This window comes from Manis pentadactyla, chromosome 7 (assembly GCF_030020395.1).
Source record: "Manis pentadactyla isolate mManPen7 chromosome 7, mManPen7.hap1, whole genome shotgun sequence".
In the NCBI taxonomy this organism is placed as follows: domain Eukaryota; kingdom Metazoa; phylum Chordata; class Mammalia; order Pholidota; family Manidae; genus Manis; species Manis pentadactyla.
The window spans coordinates 92814564-92841620 of NC_080025.1; the positions used below are offsets into that span (position 1 = coordinate 92814564).

General features: G+C 35.3%; 1 protein-coding gene across 1 annotated transcript in view; it reads left to right on the top strand.

Moving 5' to 3' along the window:
• The window catches only part of HDAC9 (histone deacetylase 9), a 930736-nt gene that overhangs the window by 482494 nt on the left and 421185 nt on the right, over window positions 1–27057 (top strand). Inside the window, exons 5-8 of the mRNA XM_057504568.1 lie at window positions 8859–9100; window positions 12530–12695; window positions 16226–16352; window positions 18621–18742. Of these exons, the coding sequence (XP_057360551.1) occupies window positions 8859–9100; window positions 12530–12695; window positions 16226–16352; window positions 18621–18742 (657 nt within the window). The remainder of the gene's footprint in view (window positions 1–8858; window positions 9101–12529; window positions 12696–16225; window positions 16353–18620; window positions 18743–27057) is intronic.

Consider the following 27057-nt stretch of genomic DNA (forward strand, 5'->3'; position numbering starts at 1 on the left):
TCCTGTTCAGACCCCTGGGAAATAAGAGAATAGTAAATCAAAGCCCAGATTGCTTCTTACATTTATTTTCTTTCCATTTATGCTATGTATTGGTGTACTTTAAAGAAACTAAAGACATGTATAACTTGAAAAGAATCACTTTGCGGGAGAATTGTATTTCAGGACTAATCAATTTAAGTAATTATTGTAATAAGAATTACTCTTTTCTTGATAATTCATTCATTCATTTTAGTAGCTATGATGCTATCATAAATATTAATAGTGGAAAGTCAGTAACGAATATTTGTATTATGTAAGTGAAGCTTGGGCCACATTATCAAACTGAGGCTGTTACTTGTTTTGCCATCTCCCATTTTTGATGCTAGGCACATTCAAATTTATTAATTGACATCTTCAGGAAAAATGTGTGCTTCCCCATGTGCTGAAATGACCCTACACATTTCAATGAAGAGATTTCAGTAAAAGGTACTTCAGCATTTTGTAAAAAATCAATTTGGGGTTATTTTAGATAAAATGTTAAAGAATGTTAAAAAAATGTTAAAGAATGTTGATCAAATAACTTTAAGAGTATTTATTCTTTTCTATGTCTATTTAGTAATTTAATTTTTCATTTTACAAATTGGAGATTTGAAAAAATTCTTAGCTTACAGTTTATCAGTTCTAGTGTAACTTTCTGATATAACATGGAGTAGTCATTCATTAATGAGACCTTGCTGAGATCATTTAGGGTTGTGGCCTATCCTTGGTGCTCTCTATTGAGACGAACAGCACAGGGGGTGCTATTTCACTCGGTGCTCCCCTGTCCCACTTGGCTGGTTGTCACCTGTCAGCACACTGAGTTCTAAGAGGTACACTGGGATGTGGAAAATGTGAAGTGACACCTTAGGTGGAAAATTTTTTAGATTTTTGTTTTCAAATACTTATTTACTATTGCCAGGAACTCATTCACTCATCGATAATTTAAGCAGTCGAGTAATATTTGTATGGCATTGAGACAGCCAAAAAAAACTCTGCTAAAGTAATTGCCTTAGGATTTTAACTGGGGATGTATGTGGTTGCACATGTGTATATGTTTCTAATTTTATTCCTATATGATTCTTATGATTGTCATTCATTTATTTATTTCTTCATTCATTCCTCACAGATATGCATTGAGGCATTACTATGTTTTTATTCTGTACTAGACACTGCTATAGCCTCCCCTCTCATGAAACTTAGAAAATGAAGAAGGGAGACAATTAAGTAAATGTTATAAAAAGAATTGCTAAATTTAATAGGAAATGCAATATGAGTCAGAAAGACATCCTATATCAAGTAATTTTTAGCTGAGATATGAAGGATAAATAAGAATCAGTCTAGAAAGATGGGGTGGGATTGGTTTTTAGGAAGAGATAATTATATGAGGAATCTCTGAGACTTAGGAGAGCTTGGTGTGTTTAAGGAACTGAAAGGTCAGTGTGGCTCAAGTAGGCAAGTGTTGGCAGTGTTGAGGTTGGAAACCATAGAGGGACATGGTCAAGTTTAGGGCTCCACTGATGGGTTTCACTGAGGAAAGTGACAGAGGACTGCTTTAGTAACACAGGCAGTGGTAGTGGAGAGATCTTGACGAATTCAAAAAAATATTTAAGAGTACGAAAGATCATTTCTGTCCATTGGATATGGACAGTAAAAGGGAGACAACAGAGACAAACACCGCTTGCATGTTCTCATCTGGCTGCAGTACTAAATGAGAGCAGAAGTACTGGAGAAAGAGCAACTACACATATGGCTGAGTTACGTGTTTGGAATTGATGTTTAGGCTGGGGATACAATTGTCACCATGGAAGAAGCAAATAAAGTCCTGGGAATGGAAGAGATCACCCTGGAGAGGAAATAGAAGAGGGCCCAGCTGAAATTCTGGAGCTCCAACATCAGTGCCCTTAATACATCATGTTTTCTACTTAGATTTATGGACTGATCTTCTCCATCAGATTTATGAGTTTCTTGAAAGTAGTTGCTCACTTCTTGTTGTTGATAAAAGACTGTTTCAGCATTTAACAGGGCTTTACAAATGTTTGCTGAATAAAGAAATGAGTGACTTCAATGTTATGTTAGATGCCTACAGCCCCAAACAGTCTCTGAGACTTTCTTTAGATAGCATAATACTTAAGAATTTATGCAGCAGTATAGTTATTAAAGGATTAGATGATCAGCATACATGATCTGTCATGGCCCTGTCCTCAGTTAGCTTTATACTGTGATATAGCCAACAGGGTAGAAAGAATATAAACGTCAATAAAATCACAAAATTATGATTGTTTGGGTCCAAATCAGTATTAAAAAAAGGGGGTGGAAGGTGGTGTAGCAGAATTTCAGACAAGGAAGTATCAAAGTGGTCTAAATGAATTTAAATCAACTTCATAGAATTGAAGGAAGAAAAAAGGCTTAAGTTATTCTATTCATTCCCCAAAGCCTAAGAATTCTACTTGAAAAACTCCCTCTGATGTTAAACATAACCAATAACAAGGAAGTTATTGACAGAGTAGCTAGAATCAGGAAAACTAGTTATCCCCTATTGCTGTACCAGAGCAAACTCTTTAAGATTCTTTGAGCACAAAAAGTGGTATGGTCAGGGCAAAGACTGTACTGTGCTACTGAGGGACCTTCTTCTGCCCATCACCTAAGACCTCTTCAATTTCTGTTCAAGAACCCTTCCAGTGAAAACTGTACTTACGTTCACTGACCAGATAGCCAGTAGAATTGCATATGTGCATACAAATGATTTAATACACAAGACGATAAACCTCGTAACTTCCTAACTGGTAGTGGGTGTCATTATGTTATTCTTTATTGATTCAGGTTTGGTTAGACAGTACAGAAACACCAGGACAAGGCAGTATATACCATGCAGAAAAGACGATCATTTCTTGGCACCACCTGACAGGCTTGCATCATGCACATCTTGATACTGAGCAAAATTTCCAAGATGACATGGTATCATTAGGATACATAGTGATGGGCTTTAAAAGGACCAGCCTGCCCTGCAAAGAAGAAACAAACATGAAAAGATTGGTGAAAGAACATGTCTATTCCTACTGAAGTTTTATTTAAATTCCTACACAATTTGACATGTATTTAAACTGTTATTACAGGATACGCTTTGAAGAAGCCCTGATTACATGTATCTGAGGCGGCTGTTTCACCTTCTTTCTAAACCCTAAATTCCAATATGACTACATATTTGATTGAATGATATTAAATCAGAAAACAGCACAGCAGGCGGCCTTTCCCAGTGGGCAGTCAGCAGACCCAAACTCTCAGATTTTTGTTCCAGGAAAGGGGGAACAAGGAAGCTGACAGATCATCAGAACAATATTTCTTGCCTGATCTAGAAGTTGTGGGTCCTGTGTCCACTTGCCAAGGCCTGTGGACAGCCATTTCCTTGGTATAAAGAACTTAGTACCACGAACTGGCTCAGGGCAGTTTGGTGATGCTATATCCCAAGTGTAGCTGCTGTAACTATGAACATTAAACTAAGATTGTCAAAAATGCTTCCAGTTTTTATTGCATTTTTTCAAGTTTCACTTTTTAACTAAATTGATGCCTACCATTTGTTGGCTAAATAGTGCCTATGCCACTTCTTTTACCTGAAAACCTGTGGTTTGTACTATACTGCTTTGAGATCTAATTTCAAAGGAATAGCATAACTAAGCAGCCTTCAGCCATAGTTGTGATAGTTGTAAATGGTCAAAACTGAGCATTCTCAGAATTGGAGTTTACAGGTTGTTCACTTAAAACATTCCTAAAATTGATGGCTTCTTGTTTGTTAGCCAGCTGATAAAATAGCAACCAAAGATTACTATTCTTGAACATATGAAAATTCTCCCTACTTACCTGTAAAGTGAAGAATTAAGGAACACACCAGGGCTACTAGATTAGCCTTAGAACTCTGAATTAACTCTTTAATATCTTGGTATTTAAAAAAGCTTATTTGTTTCACTGAGCACAATACCCTCTAGCTCCATCCATGTTGTTGCAAATGGTAGGATTTGTTTCTTTCTTATGGCTGAATAGTATTCCATCATGTATATGTACCACCTCTTTTTTATCCATTCATCTACTGATGGACTCTTAGGTTGCTTCCATATCTTGGCTACTGTAAATAGGTATGGGGGGGTGGGGACTTGATAATATGGGTAAATGTAGTAACCACATTGTTTTTCTTGTGAAACCTTCATAAGAGTGTATATCAATGATACCTTAATTAAAAAATAAATGAATAAATACATTGGTGGTAACATTTTATACTTCTGGGGGAAAAAAAGCTTATTTGTCAGAGAAATTTAGTTACAACTGAACAGGTATGTATGTGCCTTTATCAATGTGCTTATCTTAAACCTCTGTATGATCTTATATTTTTATTTTGAAATGGGAACCTTTCATTTCATGTTCAGGGAAAACTGAAAACTGTTTCGAAAATAATTTACATGTGTTGATGTGTGCTAAACAGAAGGAGTAACTATCAAAGGATAATTTCAAGAAAGACACTTGAAAGACTGAACAGAACTTTGTAATGTGACAATTAAGACTATTTAATATATATGCGGAAATGTTCTACCTGGGCATTTGGCATTAAAATAACAGAAATATAGTGTAACACATATATGTTGGCATGTATTTGAAATCTCAGACAAATGGTGAATTCAAATAAAATTATGAGGTCTCAGGATCTGTTAAGAAAACATGATTCATTTATAACTAACACTAACAATAATATCTATTGTCATCAACTTCCTTGTAACTTATATATCACTGGCCACCTGTTCTAAGCAATTTGTAAGGAATTTGCATGTTGCTAGACAAGAAATGTTGTGAACAGGAATGATTCCATTTCCCCACTCTTAAAACTGGTTGCTAATTTTTCCTTGTAAGTTAATTACTTCTGATTATGGTAATTCAGCTACTATGGACAATGCCCTTTCTTTCATATTCTGTGATATGACAGTCACTGTACCTTGTTGAAACTCAGCCCTGGTATTGCGTTACTGTTATTGCTCTTGGGGAAGCTTATTAGCCTGTCACCAAAGATGTAGGAAAACTCCATCATTCCTTTTGGAATACGATGAGTCTTTGTCACCCACAATACAATTAATGTTAAAAATAGAAAGAATGGCTGTGATATGATAATGATTAACTAGAGATGAGCTATTGTCCAGGCAACGGGAACTAATCCATCAGGCCAAAGATGACCTCCACAGAACCACCAGTTTGCTGATTGCCGTTTCTCTGTGAGTTTGATGAAATATTCATGCCTTTGCTCTCCTCTCTGCAAGCACTATTGATTTCTTGTATAAACGCTGCTATATTTAGTCTAGACAAATGGAATGTGGATTGCTGCTGAATAAATTGGATGAAAGACTGGGATCTTGCCTGCCGCTTTCTCTCAGTCTTGGGCAATTATTTATAATCAAGAGCAGTTTTTGTAAGTTGAGGGTGATTTTTCACAATTTAGTGATTAGTCTCTGAACAAAGGCAAGCAGTTAGACACAATCATTTCTGTTGGGCTGGCAGGTTAAGAAAGCAAATTACCCTTTGAGGTTTACAATAGCTCTCTTGGACAGTTCTGGGACATTTTTTCCTTGTCTCTTTTTGGGGGTGGACTTTTTAGGGGTTTGGTATTGACTGTTTATGGATAACAATGCCAGCAAGAAAAGACCTCAGGGTCTCTAAATTTTACATTTTGCCTTTGTAGGGTTAAATTCTGACCTTTGTTTATTGGGATTTTCATGTAAAAACTAGAGGCTGTAGTTCAACCTTTTTAATGTAATGAAAATAGATCCTTAACAGCCATTGCTTTGGATTAGAATTATGTCAACTCTATAAATTAATGCTCAAAATCTCATGGTATTCCAGAGCCTTGACTGAAAATTGCACACTGCACCTTGCAACTAGATCTTATAGGCCATCACCCTCATTAGTTCCCCACTTGTCACAATTAATATCTTTCCTTTCACAAATACCATGTTTTAGAAGACATTACCCACCAAACTGTGGATTACAGTAATATTGTTTTATGATTTTTATTAAAGTGATGTATGTAGTACCAGCAATGCAAGCTTTTGATCAGTACATTGTAAAACAACCAGTGTTGGCCACCCAGGATTGATATAGTCCCCTACACCCAAGGGCACACCCATGTGCCTGGACAGACACACAATCCAGATGATAAGCAAGGACATTAATGGTTCATTCTGCAGTCAGCTTCTATGCACAGGATTTCTCTAAGGTCTTCTTGACTCACTGAAAAAGGCTCTTAAATCCACATGCAATGTTAACTTGGTGGTTCCCAACCTGGAATATGCAAATCCAAGTTGCAGTAGTAATCAGAGCATTAGTGTAGTAATTTGGAAAAACACAGAAAAGTATAAGGAGGAAAATTATTCAGATTTCCACCCAAAATACAACCATTTTCTGTTCTGTATTTCACCAGTCTTTGGTTATTGGAACTTGGAGCCCAATATAATTAAAACCCCAGGAGAATATATGCTCTGTGAGGGCTGGAACTTCTCTTTTTTGTTCTACTACTGAACCCCAACATCTATAATCAAGCCTGGGAATTTAAGTTTCTTGATAAGTGTATACTGACTAAATTACATTATATTTACTTAGATAAAAGAGTTATTATGGGGTATATATCACTCTTACTGCTGTTTATCCACTTAAATGTTGTAACAGCATTTTTCATGTTCCCATAAACATTATTTTTAATGAGTTGCATATTTTTCCACCAAATAGATATGACATGTTTTACTTAGACATTGCCTTGTAATTAGTGATTTCAACTAAAACAATAATACTTCAGTAAACAATATGACATTGAAGTTTCTTCCTCTATTAGTATTATCTCCTTAAGATATGTTCCTAGAGTTGGCAAACCTGAGCCAAATGGTAAAAATATTTAATGCCTCTTGATAGATATCACCAAATTGTTTTGCAGAAGTTTTAAATCAATTGGCAGAGCCACTTGCAATATATAATTGTCTACTCAATCATATATTTACCTTATACAGTGGGACATTGTACACATACGCATGCATATACGTGAATCATATATATGATACTAATAATTAGAAATGATGCCTTACTTTTATTTAAAATTTATATTTCTTTGCATGTGGAGGTAGATTTTTTTACATGTTTAGCTACTTTCCTTTATTTTTTATTTTCTTTTCCCATTTTTCTAGAAGCTTTTGTTTTTATTTTCTAATATTCAATAGATCATACATAATTTTATTTTCAAACTTCCTTCTAATATTTTTGATTTGTTAGCCACAGTGTTGGTGATTTATTTTAACATAAAGGAAATTTCTGTTTTTATATAATTAAAATAAAACCCAAAGTGCTTGTTGAAGGATATGCTGTATGTTGTAAATCATTGAGTGGATTATCATATTTAATCCTTTTAACAACTCTATGTTGTTACTATTACTGTAATTTTCTCCATTTGACATATGAGAGAGCTGAGGCCGAGAGAACTTAAGTAGCATACTAAGGGTAAAACATTAGAAGAATGGGAGAGGCATTTCTATTTTAGAGCAGCAGTTGAAAGTAGGCTGCTTTCATGTCAAAGCTAAAGAATTTTTTATTTGGTGGCCATAGTGTTTAAAATATTTTTAATCATTAAATATTGAAAATTAGGAGACTTCTGTCTACACTGTATCTATATTTTATTCCTTCCTTTTTCTTTTTCTTTTTCACCAGTAATTTGTTGGATCTCAGTAGTGGCTGACCACTTTAGAAGACCCATGAAATACCGTTCACCAGTTTTCCCTCCAAAATCCCTATTGTCTTTAACAAACATGTTTCATTCAACTACAGAATATTCTTGATTCCTGTGGCAAGGGTCATAGTCAAAATATTTAACAACCGGCTCGGCATAGGCATTGACTGATCAGAATGGATGCCAGCCATGAGCAGCTGGTGTATTGGCTTATCTGCCCTGTCTGAGGCACTTTTGTGCTTAGACCACTCCTACAAGTTATGTAATAGAAGCAGTGCTAAGAATTTTATTATATTACCTAATCTAAGTTTGATAAACTTAAAATATCCTGTAGTTATTTGTACTTCATCAAATTTTTCTTCTGCTAATGGTCTGACTAAATACTTGTGCTAAGTATCCTCATAGTTTTCCTGCCTAGTTCATTTCAAGAATAAAGTAACTGAGCCACAGATGATTACCATTTAAAAACCCAGCACATAGAAATGTGGCTACTTTCAGTCCTTGATATCTGGGCCTGGTACCATTGCTGTAGTTGATTACCTAATTTTCTCACCATTTCCCACATTTTAGCATGCAGGTCTGTTTTGGACCTGCTTGGTCCAGTAGGTCTGTAAAATACCTTAAAAGCTTTCCTTCTTAAGGCATGTAATTTAGGATTTATCTTCTGACTCTGATTACAAACAATATGCACAAGTGTACAAATTTAGTTATCTTTAAGTTCTCTATTATGATATCTATCCTTCAATAAAGTCACTTTTTTTGTCCTAAGTTGACTTGACTTTTGTAAGTGGTCCAGTAGAATAAGTTGCATGAACAACTTTGATTACTGGTGAATAAATGGAGTCCTCTCTTTGAAAAGGGAAATGTGAAAGATTTGTGGCAGAGTATAAATTCTTGAATGAAAATTAGCATATCGTCCATTTAAAAAAAACTAATATATCTCTTATCATCACTGTAAAAGATAAAGTGACTTGATTTGTTGACATGCAATTTGCTGTATAGGATATAGTGTTGTTTATTTTTTTTCTTGTTTCCAAATCACTGTGCTAATTTACTTTCCTTTATTACCCCTTCCCAACCCATTTTTCTGTTTCCCCAGTGGATGTGAAGTCAGAGGTCCCTGTGGGCCTGGAGCCCATCTCACCTTTGGACCTAAGGACAGACCTCAGGATGATGATGCCCGTGGTGGACCCTGTTGTCCGTGAGAAGCAATTGCAGCAAGAATTACTCCTCATTCAGCAACAGCAGCAAATCCAGAAGCAGCTCCTGATTGCAGAGTTTCAGAAGCAGCATGAGAACTTGACACGGCAGCACCAGGCTCAGCTTCAGGAACACATCAAGGTAGCAGATGTTTCCTTGCCTCTGACCTTTTCCCGCAGGGAGTCTCCATACGACTGGGGCATAAGAAGGAGCACTGGGACAAGTTTCTCTGTGAGTAAGACATGGATGTATGGCTGGAACGAAACTGTGGCTATCCTGGTGAACATTTGCATAAATAATAAGAGTGCTGACTAAAAACCTGCTTTTCTTCTTGGACGGACCTCTACCTCTCTCTCTCTTTTTTTTTTTCCTTCAGTTTATAGCATCAATAATAGGAAATAGTGACTTCCTTCTTTCTAGATTTTAATTAAACTTCTTTTAGATTTTCTTTCATATCATTCTGTTCATTTGCCCCATCTACTCTCCACCCAGAAGAACCATGGAGCAGGGAAGACCCATTTATTCTAAAGAGTCTGCATACACTGTTCATCAGAAAGGATAAATTAGTCACTTTATGAGCAAATTTTTTTTTTTTGCCTTTGGTTAACAAGTAGATGTTTAGAGTATGTCCTAATCTTCCTTATGGAAAGGACCTCATAATGTAGGCATTCAAAATAATAACACAGAAAGCTTAAAATAATTGTATATGAAGACACTAATACAAATGTTTTCAATATTTTTATATAAATCTAATGGATGATAGAGAAATTATTGAAAGAATTTTGGGATAATGGACATTTTGAGACCCAAGTTGTTTAAGTTATTCTAGGAGAAATATGCCCATGCCCCAGAGGTTTTGTTTTTATTTTTGTTTTTTTTTGTGATGCACTGGTTTACTTTCAGATCATGTTAGATGTCTCTGTGTATCTGTTTCTTCTCTTAAATCTTCAGAGATAAATATTACTTTACCTTTATTTATAAAATGTCTTTCAACATCTTGACAAATAATTTAAAACAAAGCTATTTTGGTCTAAGTAGATGTTTCATTTGAATTTATTATGACAGTAATATAAAACAGCAAATATTTATAATAAAAATTCATTTTTATGTCCAACTCATTCAGAAATGACTTGAATATATCATAGCTCATGACCTTATTTTGTAGTATAGAAAAACTTCATTTAGTTTATAGACATTTTTGAATGATTCTGAAGGATTATTATTTAACCTTTGAAACACTAGTAGGCACACTGATGTCTAGATCTTCATGCATTCTAGGCATGATAGAACGGCAATTATGGATGAGTACAATTTATATTCTCCACCATATTTTAAGATTTAAGTAACTATATGGTTCATTTTGCTGTGATAACATGTTGGAGTCATGTTGCCCCACATACAGGGCAACACTGTTAAGTTACTTCTCTATTTACTTCTTTTCATTTATGCTTGATGCCTTTTATTGCTGTAAAGACCAATAGAAAATATTTTAAAGTAATGTATTATTTCATTTTATTCAGATGTTAATAGTAGCAAGTAGGTAATTGTTACTTTGGCTCAAAGTAATACAGCAGGTTTACTGATGTCAGGAAAATACTGGAAAAGAGGAGGCTCTTGAAAGGATATAAGATTCTGCGATACTAAAAGGAAAATTCAGCTTTTGAAGTGATTTTCCAAAGTAATAAGTTGTTTTCACAGAAACTAAAGATACACTTAAAATTTCCTTTTACGTTTAGGACTTTTTTGCTTTTAAAAATTTGATTTTATTTTGTTTTATGTTTTTTCTTTTAACTACACTTAGATTTTATTTTTATGAGGTAGACACAATATATGATGCTTTGATTTCTTTCATCAATATCTCTCGAGTTAGATGCTGTTATCCCATTTTTCCACCTAGTAAGCTGAGGCAGAGAGAAATCCTGTAACTTGCCCAAGGCCACACAGCCAGTAATTATTTCATTCAGGATGTTGGTCTTGTCTTGTCTGCCTCCAAAACTACTATACCATCCTGCTGTTTCCTGGACCAGAACATCTGAAACTAAAGGGGTGAAGTTTTGTTTCCCTCTGTTTTTTTTTTTTTTAACCTAATTCCTGTCTTTGATAATGAATAGTAGCTATGGAAATTAAGTCGTGTGCTTTTCTGGATTCCTAAGATAATTAAATTTCAATTCCATTGGGGCTTTGGGTGAAGCATGGAACCAATTTGACCAATCGCAGTATCTGTATAGAATTAACATTTAAGACAGAGTTTAAGCAAAGCTATGAGTTTTTCTGTTACAACAGAGTGTCTAATAACACCCAGTAAAGCATGGGGTGTATAAAGTCAAAATGCCAAAGATTCGAATATGAGGAGTTAACCAGAAATGCTTCCAACCATATCGTTCTGGGAGAAGTGAGGCTTTCATGACTGACAGAGTTGAGTTCCTATTGCTCTGTAGTAACTGAGGTACATTCCACAAAGCTTCTTATTTTTATCCTATTACTTTCCAGCATAAATTTCAGAATTTTAAGTACCTATTTAATATGAACAGTGAATTATACTAATTTCTTTAATGTTGAGGATTAAAAATATTAATGACAATTAAAATTAGTATGGTACAAACTTGCAAACTAAATTTCATGTATGTTATGAACATGAATGTGAGGGAGATTCTTTCTTTCTTGCATACAAGGAACCAAGGCTCTGAGTAGTTCAGTTAGTTGTATAGATCTAATATCCAGTAATGTCAGAGCCTACATAGAATTCAAAGTCTTTAATTGTTCCTCAGTGGGCACATTTACTATTATTCATATATGTCCTTTTTTCAGCCTGAGAAAATGCTGACATTTCAAAATGGTTATCAATGATGTTTCATATTCATGTTATTCATTGTTTGGAAGTGAATTTAAGGGATTCAGACAACCAAATAATATGGCATCAAAGTGTAATTTAATGGCAGTGATTTCTTCTTGCCCGATCTCTCTACTCTGAAAGTTTCTGTCTGCTGGATGAATGAACTAGACTTTTACTACTTTGATTAAAAAACTTATGAATATACAGATTGTGTTGATCTACTGAAAACCATCCTCATAAGGCATTTATATTTTTAACTTTCATTCTATTTCAGGTAGACTTCCCCAAATTAACTCATCTCACTCTTCTATTCAGTTTGATTATTTTCACACCATTTCTCAGAATAAGAAATGAAGATTTCAGTTTTTTATTTATAACGTGAGAGACTTGGTAAGATAAGCTTCTGGGCAGTTTCTGCCTTTGCCTGTCTCATATATTTTAGATGTACAAAGAAAAGGTACTCAGGGAGTGAAAGATCTGAGTAATTTGGTAATGATTGTTGATGGTGGGGCAAAGGTAATGAAGCCACCTAAAAACTTGCTTATCAATGACATTAGGACCATCCATGGCATCAGCTCCTTGTCTTTAGATTTCAATAATTTACCCAGAAAAGAGTGGGTGAAAAGGTTAACTAAATACAAACAAATTCCAAAAGCTTCTGACATTTCAGTTTTGGTCAGTGATGACTATGAAGCCTAAAGAAATTGCACACTCTCATGTTTTTCTCTTCTCGCAAGTTGCAACAGGAACTTCTAGCCATAAAACAGCAACAAGAACTCCTCGAAAAGGAGCAGAAACTGGAGCAGCAGAGGCAAGAACAGGAAGTAGAGAGGCATCGCAGAGAACAGCAGCTTCCTCCTCTCAGAGGCAAAGATAGAGGACGAGAAAGTAAGAAGCATCAGGGTAAAAGATGGATCTCTTCCCTCATCTTTCACTGATCATCCTTCAGAAGGAAGCCTGATAAAGTGTGGAATTCAACCTGTTAAAATTGTCTGCATTTAATTAAAAGAATAAATTATGGACCCAGATATAAGGCTTGACATTCACAAATCAGCCCTCTGCTTTCAGTCTGCAGAGCATCTCAGAAAGTAAACATAGCATTGTTTAGCAAAGATGCTAGTTTCTGTTTTGAAGCTTAAAAATGATATTATACTAAAGTACTCTAGCATAGTTCTGAAGCATACTAAACTTACTGCCACATTTCTTCACTATATCTTCATCCTGCACAAGTAACAATTGTTCTGTTAAGTCAAGCCTTGCCTCCTTTTAGTGTTTGAGTACCCAGACTTAGGGAAGATTTATGGCAGAACATTTGTAAAAAAAAAAAAACTATCCACAAGAGGGAGACATATCCAAATAATTCCCAGGTACAAGACCAGTTCAAAACCTTGTAACAAGGTTCAGAACTGAATGACTTGAACTGGAATTGTTGGCAATATTCATTTGTTCAATGCTCAAAGTTTTTTAAAAGGCTAACAATTGAGAAAAGATCATTTTTATAATTTAATCATTATATGGTTCCCCCAGGATTACAGATATTTGCATGGAATTAGGCAGTATTTGCATGGAGAATATAGTCAATGATTCTGTGACATCTTCCCACATTGATAGATAGCAACTGCATGAGAGGAGGTGAGGATTTAATAATATGGGTAACTGCTGCACCACTGTGTATATGTTTGAAACCAACATAAGATTGTATATCAATGATACTTCTTTTTTTTTTTTAAGAAGGCAGTGTTTTCTCCCTCAGCAGTATTTTTTAAAGCTGAGGAATAAATTAGCAGAGGCATACCTCAGAGGTATTGTGGGTTTGGTTCTAGACCACCGCAATAAAGTCAGTATCGCAATAAAGCAAGTCAAATGAATCCTCTGGTTTCCCAGTGCATATAAAAGTTACATTTATACTATACTGCAGTCTGTTAAGTTTGCAATAGCATTATGTTTTAAAAAATGTACTTACCTTAATTAAAAAATACTTTATTGCTAAAAACAAAACATGCTAACCATCACATGAGCTTTAGTGAGTTGTAAGAGTCATAAACTTTTTACTGGTGGAGGGTCCTGCCTCAGTGTCGATTCCTGCAAGCTGATGGATGGTTGGCAGCTGAAAGGTGTGGGGGTGCTCGGGGTGGGGGGTCTGCGGCAATTTCTTAAAATAAGCCAACAGTGAAGTCGGCTGCATTGATAGTCTCTTCCTTTCACTAACGGTTTCTCTGTAGCATTTTTCTGTGAAGCCGTTTGATAGCATTTTACCCACAGTAGAACTTCGCTCCAAGTGTGATTCAGTCCTCTCAAACCCTGCTGCTGCATTACCAACTAAGTTTATGTAATATTCTAAACCCTTTGTTGTCGTTTCAACAGTCTTCACAGCATCTTCACCAGAAGTAGATTCCATCTCATGAAACCATTTTCTTTGCTCATCCATAGTAAGCTGCTCCTCCATTCAAGTTTTATCATTAGATTTCAGCAATTCAGTCACATCTTCAGGCTTCACTTAAAATTCTAGTCCTCTTGCTATTTCTACCACATCTGAAATACTTCCTCCACTGAAGTCTTGAACCCCTCAAAGTCATCCATGAGAGTTGAGATCAACTTTAACTTCTATTAATGTTGATATTTAGACCTTTTCCTATGAATCATGAATGTTCTCAATGACATCTAGAATGGCAAGTCCTTTCCAGAAGGTTTTCAATTTACTTTGCCCAGACCCATCAGAGGAATCACTACATTATGAAATGTATTTCTTAAGTAATAAGACCTAAAAGTCAAAATTCTTGGATCCATGGGCTATAGAATGGATATTATGTTTGCAGGCATAAAAACAACATTAATCTCCTTTTACATCTCCATCAGAGCTCTTAGATGATGAGGTGCATTGACAATAAGCAGCCATACTGTGAAAGCAATCTTTTTTTCTGAGCAGCAGTCTCAACAGTGGGCTTAAAATATTCAGTAAACCATGTTGAAAATGGATGTTCTCTCATCCAGACTTTGTTGTTCCATTTATAGAGCACAGGCTAAGTAGATTTAGCATAATTCTTAAGGTCCCTAGGATTTTCAGAATGGTCAGTGAGCCCCATTCACCTTGAAGTCACAGCTGCATTAACTCCTCATAAGAGACAGCCTCTCTTATGGCTTTGAAGCCAGGCATTGACTTCTCCTCTCTAGCTATGAAAGTCCTGAATGGCATTTTCTTCCAAAAGAGGGCTGTTCTGTTTATACTGAAAATCTGTTGTTTAGTGGAGCCACCTTTATTATCTTAGCTAGATCATCTAAATAACTGATGCAGCTTCTCCATCAGCACTTGCTGCTTCACCTTTCACTTTGATGTTACAGAGTCCACTTCTTCCCTAAACCTCATGAAGCAACCTCTGCTAGCTTCCAGCTTTTCTTCTGCAGCTTCTTCACCTTTCTATCTTCACAGAATTGAAGAGAGTCAAGGCTTTGCTCTGGATTAGCCTTTGGCTGATGGGAATATGGTGGCTGTTTTGATCTTCAGTCCAGATCAGTGTAATTTTCTCCATATCAGCAATAAGGCTGTTTCACTTTCTTATCATTCATGTGCTCACAGAAATAGCCTTTTTAGTTTCCTTCAAAAACTTGTCATTTACAGTCACAACTTGGCTACCTGGCATGAGAGGCCTACCTTTTAGTTTTCTTGGCTTTCAACCTGCCTTCTTCACTAAGCTTAATCATTTCTAGCTTTTGATTTAAAGTGGGAGGTGGGGGACTCTTTCTTTCACTTGAATACTTAGAGGCCATTGTAAGATTATTAGTTGAGCTAATTTCAGTATTGTTGTGTCTCAGGGAATAGGGAGGCCTGAGGAAAGGAAGAGAGATGGGAAACAGCTGGTTGGTGGATCAGTCAGAACACACAGAACCGTTATGGATCAAGTTTGATGTCTTATCTGGGTGTGGTTTGTGATACCCTGGAACAGTAAAATAGTAATATCAAAGGTCACTGAGCAGAGATCACCATAACAACTATAATAATAGTGAAAATGTTTAAAATATTGTGAGAATAACCAAGATGTAATGCAGAGATGTGAAGTGAGCAGATGCTTTTGGAAAAATGATGTCCATCAGCTTCCTTAATGCAGAGTTGGCACAAACCTTCAAGTTGTAAAAAATGCAGTATCTGCAAAGTGCAATAAAATGAGGTATGCCTATATTAATTCTGGAGCTCCCCTTTCTGTAAAAGCAATTAGAGGATTCGTTGAAGATCTTTTGAAAATTGGCATTTTAAGCAGTAGTTACAAAACATTAGTATACCATTTTCTGATGCCTGTTTAGACTCTGATTTCTTCTGTTAGTAGGAAAACTTCCTATGTTGTGACTAGGGATGTTACTTCTTAATTTTTACTAAATACTCTAGAGGCATAAAAGGACAAAACCCAAAGTCAACAACTGTTTCTGTGTGTGTGTTTCAGGGGCAGTGGCAAGTACAGAGGTAAAGCAGAAGCTTCAAGAATTCCTGTTGAGTAAATCAGCAACAAAAGACACTCCAACCAATGGAAAAAATCATTCCGGGAGCCGCCATCCCAAGCTCTGGTACACGTATGTTCAGTGTCTGACTGTTTTTCTTCCTGGTGTAAAGAACATGGTTTCTGTACTCAGCTGTCCTGGACACAAATCCAGAGCCTGCCAATTCTCAGCTCTGTGGCTATGGGCAAGTTCCTGGAATTCTCTGAGACTCAGTTTCCTTCTCTGTAAAAACAGGATATTAATAGTACCTGCCTCCTAGGGTTGTTGGGAAGGTCCTCTGAAATAATAAAGTATGTAATAGAGAGCAATGCTTAATAAATATTAGCAAGTATCATCTTGGGGACAAAGAAGTATGTATATTGTTTGGTGAATGAATAACTGACTTATGTGTGGCGGGGCATAGAAATGAATTCCTATTTTACATTTTTTTATTCCCAGACAGTGCATCTAATAGTTTTACAATCATTTCTGAAGATTTGGTAGGTTGATATTTTATTTTACTTGACTTGATAGATGATGGAGATTTGAGCTATTTTTAGAAATCTGGAAGATTTTTTATTAAAAATAAAAAAGGAAAGAAGACAGAGAGGAAGGGAAAGAAAGAGATGGGAGGTAACCAGCTAAATAAATGTCAGTCTTCAGTGACTAGTTTCCCCCTGACCATCTCACCTCCTTTCTTGCGAACTAGTGAAATGAGAGTAGATTGGGTTCTCAGGCACAAGCTGACAGCGTAACACACTGTGGTGTACAGTTTTTATGGAACCATGTTTCCCTGAGTCCAGTAAAAAGATGCTATGCTATACACAACTCTTCTTTCTGTAAAATATGAAGGATGTGATGTTTTAAAAGTCTGGACAAAAACTGATAGACAAATCATATTTCGATAATAGACTAATAGAAAATAGTTTCATTTTTCTCATTTTATAAATGTTTGCTGAATGGCCATACGATTTTACACTTACACATTGTTTAATCCCTCATATCATTGAGAATAAGGGAGTAAAGACTTGACTGCTCTACATTGAAATTATAAGCCTCCCAGGAGTTTTATTTGGTATTGTAATTATAACTCTAATTCATAAATATCTACCTTTCGCTGCTTCCCAAAAGAAGGTAACTGAGGAAGATTCCAGAATGCTGTATAAATACCTTTTAATAGTTTAGTTAATTTCTATTATGCATGTCAGTTGACTTGATAAACCAATCCCTAAAGAAAATTTTCAAATATTTGATCATATTTAAAAAGGTATACCATTTTATTACCTAAAAATGCATATAAAATTTATAAACTAGTTCGTATTCCTTCTAAGTTAAAGCCAGTTTTAAGAAGTAATGCCTTTTTTATGTGGAAAACAACTACATGTGAACAACTTGTCAGCTGAAAATTCTTTCCACTGTCCCCTTGGGTATATTAAATATGACTCGCAAATGCTATTTAGCAATCCTTTTTTTGTGTGCTGAATTGAACTTCAGTAGGGTCCAACTCTAGACAACTGTAAATCATTAACTTATGGATTCTGAATATATTTTTTTGCCAGTTATGGCTGGATGAAGTACCCTCAAACAAGTTAATTCCTGAGAATGTGTGATTCACATGAGTAACACTGGTAGGATAATAATCATGGTGGTGATACCATGCCATATCCACTGTCTCCATATATCATGATTACTGATGTTTATATCCACTGGATCATCTATGTGAGTCCAGTTAACTATTCTCCAGTTAGTGCATGATTACATCTCTTTCCTTGTGTGTACACAGGAAAAGGAAAACATTTTGAAAAATCAGTTTCATATTGAAGAAAGATGTGATCTCCAGTCTTTATCTTGGAACCACCACATAACTGGAGGACCTGAGGCTCTTGGAGCAGTGCTGTCTCTTCAGCAGAAAAGCCACCTTCATGTACTTTAATGTACTACCTAGCAATTTTTTAAAGTGAAGTCCTTCTGTATGTTTACTTTTACCTTGCTTGCTCTACATTGTTGACTAAAAAGGATTCGGATGATGACTTTTTCACTAGTGTGGCTCTTAAGAAAACATACACAGTGGTCTCAGATTATCAAAACTTAGGATCTTGGTAAATTTTCTTTTTTAGCGAAGCAAACTTTTCTACATCACTGTGTGACCAGACACACAGTGGGCATTCTTGGGAATCCTGCATCTTTCCATAACACACTGCTAAAGTGAAGTTGGTTACATGAGGCTGTGGTTTGTATACACTAGAAAGAAAGAACATAAACACAGCTGAGACACATGCACAGCATGTGCAACTGATTACTGCTGACCAACACGCAGAGAAAGCTCCAGTGCAAATGGTGAGCCCCCTTTTTCTTTCATAGGGCTGCCCACCACACATCACTGGATCAAAGCTCTCCTCCCTTGAGTGGAACATCTCCATCCTACAAATACACATTACCAGGAGCACAGGATGTGAAGGATGATTTCCCTCTTCGAAAAACTGGTAAGTTGGTCTAACAAGAAGACTCCACTTGCTCTTCCTTAACATTCCTGTAGTTTTATTTTGCTGAACCTCTAGAGGAAAGTCAAAGAATTTGAATCATAGCTGTTATGCCCTGTCCATCCCTGCTCTCAGCATAAACAAATATGCACATGTCATGCGTGCGTGTGCACGTGCACACACACACACACACATACACACCCCTATTTCTGCATCAGTTGATTTGTTATATAGTCCAAGCACTTTTTTAATTTAAAAGTTTATCCTATCCTATTTGGATTTTACACAAAATATTGTCTTATTAGCAATACAGACTAGAATAAAGGAAAGTAGAAATTTGATTTCTCAGAAAATTTAAAATCTTTCTGTTAATGAGGACCTCTGTAATTTCTTCCATTTATCTGATTTTCCATTGAACCTCAACCATTTATTACAAAGACAAGAATAATGTGCTTCTTTTTCTTTGCATGTTTTAACAAACCTTAAGTTTTAATTGTTTGGTAAAACAGATAAGGCCAGGCTACTTTCTGAGTAAGTGACTTGCCTAATGTCTCACAGATTACAGGAGAACTCATAGTGAAGCTTTGTACCTAATAATCTCTGTACTTATATTAAAATTTACTTAGGGGACCTGAGAAAATAAACCTTCTATTTGGAATTTAGTAAACAGACCTGTGGCTTTAAGGTCTGTATTTGTTTCCCATCTTTTTTTAGCTCTCTTATATGTGCATATTTAATGTGTTATGCGCTTTTACCTCTATAGTAAATATATTTAAGATTTAGCTAGATATGAGTACACGTAGCAGTTGTGTACCTTCTGTTCTAAATCTTATGATGTTTTCCAAATATAATTCTTTAGAAAAAGTTGTAAATTAAAGTATTTTATATTCACAATTGATCTGAAAAGGTACTCAGAGCAGATAGTTTGATCTATTGTGTTTTATTCAGGTCTACTTGAAGAAGTATAGATCTATGTACTTCGTATATGAGATCTACATAGTGAAAATGATTTCAAATAATTATTTTCATTTTCCCAAGCAATCTCAAATAATTAAAATGTATATAGATCGTAAAAACACATGCTGAAGCTGTTTTCTGTCATGTAATTTACCTACCATAATTAGGATTTAAAAATAAAATCAATCATAAGTCAGAATTTATTACCTACCATCTATTGCAACAGGCGCTGGAGAAAGACGGTCAAATATTGCAAAGCAATCCATGCCTTTTTTATTTTAATAACCCAGAGATTTTTGCATTTATACTATAAGATTGTAATTATAGTAAAGTACTTCTAGAAATCTATGCAAAGGGATGAATAAGTTTTGTGTATTTCATCAGAATTTCACACTATTATTTACAAATCAGATAGCCTTTCATATAAATAAACTTCTCTAGGATAAAAGGAAGAAAGCAAAGAGTGAGTCTCCATGTGTTTCTAAAACATAGAGTATAGTTTATGAAAATTGATCCATAGAGAACAAGAGTTTTTTAGAATGTGCCGACTTTGATCACAGCCTTGACATTTAGTTGCACCATTGGCATGTGTAGGAACCATTGACAGAGATCATGTGAAGATTGCCCCAGGTTCAGCGTAGTGACTGGCATTCAAGAGCCCAAAAAAGGAAAGAAAACACACGTTCCCTATGGCAGGAGGTTACTGATGAGTGATATAGTTACATTCACGGAGAAAGACTTCTACCCTGCTGTGCACAGAGCCTTTGAATATATTCTTACCTCTGGGAGATTGAAAACTGAATGCAGAACTGACACTGACTTTGAAGAGAAGTGGCATTTGGAACCAGTAAGCATCCAGAAAGAAAATCTGATATTTTTCAATACTTAAGGACAAGTACTAAAACCCACACTTTGTGTCCCACTGTTTCCATGAGAACAGCTTACAATTTTTCCTCTGTGAAGAATGAGTAGCAAGCTGTTAATTTATTCTTGTAGAAATTCTTAATCCACAACAAAATTCAAAGAGAAATCCTGCTCTGCATATATGTTACAAAATTTTGTTCAAATCTGTACTAATGTGAAAGACTTTTCTGTTTCTGTGAGAAGCATAACAGTGAAAAGATGTAGCCCTTGTCTTTTCTAGTGGTATATTTTCTGGTCTGTGCAGTATTTTAAGTTTCTTTCCTTTATATTGAAAATCTATTATTTATGAAGTGTCAGGCTATTGATCTGTAAAACCTAACATTCAAGCATTGTACCAATAAAGTTCTTGAACAGTCATTAATACTTTTATATCTCTATAGGGGTTTCAAAATATTCCTTAATTCAACTCCCATTGTTTAAGAAAAGTATGAAATAATTAAATACAGATGTTTTCTACACATTATCTAAAATACTTAGAGATATCCTTCATTAATTACAAATAGGCAGAACTCTTCCAACTTTTATAAATATAATCCATTTGGTATATTTCCAGTCCACTGAAAGTTCAGACATATATTTGCTCTAAATAGAAAAGGATTGACATAATCAAATAGTAATTTTGACTTCAGTATTTGTTATATTTTAGTGACTCAACAGTTATTGCAAAAAAAGTGAACAATAAAATATTACCATAATTAAATGTATGTGATGATTAGGGAAACTATTTAATTTACACATAAAGCTACAGCATATTAAGTGAAATCTAGAGCAGTGACACTGATCACCTAGTGTAAATACCAGGACAGCTGTAAGAGAGTCAAGCTTTTCTACTGGGGCCTAATTACCATCTCTGTGGTCTACTTGAATTTCATTGAACTCAATCTGAGATTTTAAAAAAATTGTTAAATAAGTAGATTCTATCTTTTTATCTGAGTATCATACTAAATACTTTCAATTTCTATTTAATCTACATCTGTACTGAATTGCCAGTATGCATTAACAAGATTTAAGGGAGTAGAGCTGGAACCAGAGAAAGAAAAGTCCTTATGACCTTAAAATGATTAAAGTAGCCCTAGGGGTGTCCCTTAAGCAATGAGCACAATTTGGAACCTCTCTTGACCTCTTAGGACCCAGTCAGACAGTGACAACCTAGGAACAGGCAGCCATAGAAGTCTCATTTGCCTGCAGAAATCTGACCTTTGTCATGCAAAGCGGACCTTTACTTCCTTCCCTTTAAGAGAATCATAGTTGCTCCTAGAATTTGGCATTTTGGAAACATCAGAATAACATAAATAATTGGTTCTAATCAGGCCCATTCCTAATTAACTTTTCTTTTAAATGTAGGAATTCAAAGTCTTTGCCCCATTCATACCGGTGAACATCAAAGGCTTTCATGATTGGCTGAGAAATTAAGAATGAAATTTGTTTTAATTTTTATATACATTGCCCACACTTAAAGTAGTATTTTCTTCTAGAATTACCCTCTGTGATTCCTTTTGTTCCATAACACAAGGATTTGTTCATGCTGAAATTTGGAATATTTTGCTGACCTTTATATTTTGGCTGCAAATTATATCATGCTGTAGTAGGTGACTTTTCCCCCCTAATATAATATACTGCTGGACTGATGATAAACTATAAAATAGAGAAAGGAAGCTTCTGGGTCCAGGCACTTTTGAAATAGTATATATTTCTCCCAAAGATACTGCATTTGTAGTGACTTGAACTGACCTTCAAAACCACTGGAATTGGATTCTGTTCCAGTGGGTGTGTGCATATGTTTCATAAAATATTATGGCAAAAAATTCTAGAAGTTTTATGCTCCATTATATTATTGGGGTCATACCCAGTGAACTCTGGCTTTCTTTGAATGTTATAGTCTTTCCTTTTAATATTTTTGAACAAAGTAAGCTGGTTGGCCAGATTAACCTCTTAAAGTGCACAAGCCATATAAAGCTTGGCTCAGGCTAATAGGACTGTTCCAGCTCCACTGAAATAACTCATTTCAATGGTCAGCAACAGTAGAATGAGACTCACAGATGGAAGGGGTCCAAACATAAGTTCAGGTTTTGGAAGGCCAATGTCATTTTCCACACTGAGTAAATTGGAAAGTCAGAGATGAGTTATATAGCTGTAAGACCTCCCCCAGTACAGGAGTTAGAAGTTATGTTGTGGTACCTTGGTGACCTGTTCAACCTATCATAATCCAGAATTAGTACAAGGACATTTAAAAAAATGTTTTCAAATATTTCTCCCTTAATCTCTCTCTCTAGTTCTGTCTTTCCTCATGACTCACAAGCACCATGCATGTGCGCATGAGGAAATGCACACACGTCTCAGCACAAATTGCACTAAAAGAGCACTTAGGCTTATGAAAGTATTTGCTCAGAATCTTATTACAGATTAACAAGAACTGGAGCATTTTCATATTTGTACATACTTTTATTCTTTCTTAGTTCTATTGTTGTAGCTATTCTCTCTTGAATTTATTGTAATACCATAGACCCTTACACAGCAGAGAGGCTAATGGTGCCAAACCCCTGTGCAGTCAAAAATCCAAGTATAACTTTTGACTCTCTCGAAACTTAACCACTCATAGTTTACTGCTAGTCAAAAGCCTTACCGATAACATGAGTAATTAACACAAATTTTCTGTTATATTTATTACATACTATATTCTTGCAATAAAGTAAGCTAGAGAAAAGAAACTTTTCGTATTATTGGAAAGCTCTAAAAACTTTTCCAATATACTTATTGAAAAAAATCTGCACTTAAGTGGACCTGCACAGTTCAAACCCATGTTGTTCAAGAGTCAACTGTATACTCTTTGTGGTAAATTTACACCAGTTTTCCCAGAATTGAGAAACAATGCAGTAAGTAACACAGGTTTTGAATCCACCTACTGATTTGAAATCTGAACCTTCCTCCTTGGGAAATTTATTTATCCTCTTTAGGCCATAATCTCCTCATCTATCAAATGGGAATGAGTATTGTACTTGATTAATAGTTGTTTTGAAGATTCATTAATGTAATACATGTAATGTACTTAGGATCAGACCTAGGATAGAGGGAGAGCTAGTTAATTTTATGTTCTTGGCCAACAAGGAGTTGAGTTTAATTTCTTTTCATCAGGTTAAAACTAAATCTCTTCTTGTTGTGGAAAGTTTTTTTAAGGTCTTTGTATTCTGCCACATTTATTGATAAAACAAGTAAACTGAGGAGATGTTGATAAACATTTTCATTTTAAGCAAAGTGCAACTTGCAGTGCTAATGTTAAGATGGGAATAAAGGTCTTTGTTCATTTTACAAACTCCCCAGCACTTCAGAGCCCAGTATGGTGTCCAAAAGTAGCAGCAAACTTGTTTCTTCTGTCCCTTACCATAGGAGAAGCTCCAGTTGATACTGTGCTCACTAGGTCCAAACTAAGTTTTAATTTCTACCATTGGCTTCAGCTTTAAGTTAACGGACTTTAACTTTCAGAACAGTTTTAGATGTACAGAAAAACTGAGCAGATAGTACAGAGGGTTCCTATATTACCCACCCCACTTCCCTACAGCCTCTGCTCTTATTATCATCTTGCATTAGTATCATACATTTGGTACATTTTAAATGTAGATACATTATTTTTAAATATAGATACATTATTTTTAAATGTAGTCCATAGATTACATTAAGGTTTATTACTCTTCGTTTTGTAAAGTTCTGTTGATTTTGACAAAGGCCTTCATGTCATGTCATGTATCCACCATTAGGATATAATGCAGAATAGCTTCACCATCCTAACAATTCTCTATGTGCTATCTAGTCATCCCTCCTCCTAACCAACTCCTGTTTACCACTGATATTTTTGCTCTCTCTGTAGTTCTGCCTTCTGCGGATTGTCCTGTAGCTGGAATCATGCAGTAGGCAGCCTTTTCAGACTGGCTTCTTTCACTTGTCAATGTACATTTAAGATTCCTCCATGTCTTGCTTGAAAGCTCATTTCTTTTATCACTGAATAATATTGCATTATGTGGATGAACCACAGTTTGTTTATCCATTTACTGATTGAAAGATATCTTGGTAATATCTTTATTAAAGATACTAAAAGGTATCTTCTTAGTGAAGATACTTAAAGATATCTTGGTTCTTCCACATTTTAGCAATTATGCATAAAGCCACCAGAAACATTCATGTGTAGGTTTTGTGTGGATATAAGTTTTCAGCACATTTAGGTAAAAGTCTAGTAGTGTAATAGCTGGATCTTATGGTTAGACTGTGTTTAGTTTTTTAAGAAATTGCCAAACTGCCTTCCAAAGCAGCTGCCCCATTTTACATGCCCACCAGCAGTGGATCACAGTTCCTGTTGCTCTATATATTCACAAGCATTTGGTATTTTCAGTTTCAGGGTTTTTTTTTAGTTTTAACCATTCTAATAGGTATATAATGGTTTCTCATTGTGGTTTTAATTTACAATTTCCTAGTGTTAACATAGTATATCTTTCTCCATCCCTTTATTTTTAATTTATCTGTGTATTTATATTTAAAGTAGTTGTCTTGTAGGTAACATTCAGTTGGACCTTATTTTAATCCACTTAGACATTTTAATTACTGAGTTAGACTATTCACATTTAAATTAGTTATTGATAGATTAATATCTGTCATGTTTGTAACTTTTCTAATCATTGTACTTGCTTTATTATTTTTAATCTTTCCCTCTTTTCTACCTTGTCTGATTTTAACTGAGCATTTTAGAAGATACCATACCCTCTACCATCTTAGCTTATCAGTTGTACCTCCTTAAAAAAAATTTATTTTATGGTTTCCTTAGAGAGTGAAGTACATATTTACAGCTAATCTACATCCACTCTCAAATAACACTATACTGCTTTATGGATATAGGTATCTTAGAATATTCCCAGTTCCTTTCTCCCATCCATTATAATATGCTGTCATTAATTTCACTTTTCTGTGAGCTAAAATCACCCAATATACTGTTGATATTATTATTTTGAATAATCTATTAGATCAATTAAAATAAGAAATATAAAATATTTTATTTTTCCTTCATTATTCCTTCCTTTTTATATATCTGCGCTTCTGACTTATATCCTTTCTTTCTTTCTGAAGAACTTCTCCTGATATTTATTTTAAGGCAGGTCTGCTGCAAATTCCTTTAGTTTTGTTTGACTTAGAAAGTTTTTATTTCCCCTGTATATCAAAGGATAATTTCAGTGAATACATAATTTTAGTTTGCTGGGGTTTTTTTCTTGAGACTCTGAACCCTTCACTACACTCTCTTCTTGCTTGCTTGATTTCTGTCAAGAAATTTGATGTAATTTTTATATCAAATAACTCTATAGCTAAATTGCTTACTAATATTCTGTGGTTTCTTCTAAGATATTCTCTTTGACTTTGGTTTTCTGCAGTTTGAATATAATATATGTAAGTGGTTAGCTGTTGGTATTTATACTGCTTATGTTCCCTGAGATTCCTGTATCAACTTTTTTCATTAGTGCCCTTAAGAGATTACTCAGTTATTTCAAGTTCTCCATCCAAAAATCCAGAATCTTTGTTATATTTGAGTCTGTTCTGATGCTTGTTGCTTTGCCTCTTCTGACTGTTCTCTCTTGCCTTTTAACATGCTTTGCAATTTTTTGTTAAAAACTGGACCCAGAAAAGAGAAATTAAATGGCTAGGCTTTTGGTGTGAAATTTATGTTAATCTGGCTAGAACTAGGCTGTGTTTATTTTAATGTGTGCTGTATCTGTAGGTAACAGACTTTCGTTTCTTCAGATGTCCTTGTTTTGTTTGTTTGTTTGTTTTCCTGCTTTTGTTGTCCTGAGGTTTCCCTAAGAAATCCTTTATAAATAGAGTCTGTGTCTTGCAGCAATCTCAATTGTAATCCACTGTCATTCTACTGATGTGTTGGTAAGATTTTCGGATGGTGCAATGTTCTATAATCTTATAATTAAATCTCAGTTTCTTAATGGGCTGAGTTTGTGTTCTGTGACCTCCAGAACTGTTACTTCGCTTCATTTTGTGCTCCTTTAAGTGAGACAGGAATGCCAAGAAAGGGCTGGGATGGCTGTTGCCCATCCCTGCAAGTCAAATAAAGATCTGGTAAAATATTTTCCCTTGGAGGGCAGGTTTTGTACGTTACTCTGGGTATAGTTTAACACTGTTACTTTGCCCCTGGGAAAATTTCAAAATGCTGCTTTTCTCCCCTACTACACCCCTACTCCCTACCTTTACTTAACATAGGAGAGGACTTTTCACTGATCTTCACTGAGGGAACCTGGTTGGGTTCCTGTAAGTAAACCCCATGAATGTATAGGGTCCCCTCATGTTTGGACCCATGGGTTTTTAAACTCTCAAGCTAGTCCACACTCAGTCTCCAGCAATTCATGCCTCCAGCAACCCCTCAAAATTAACACTTAATGGTTTCTACCAGTTAC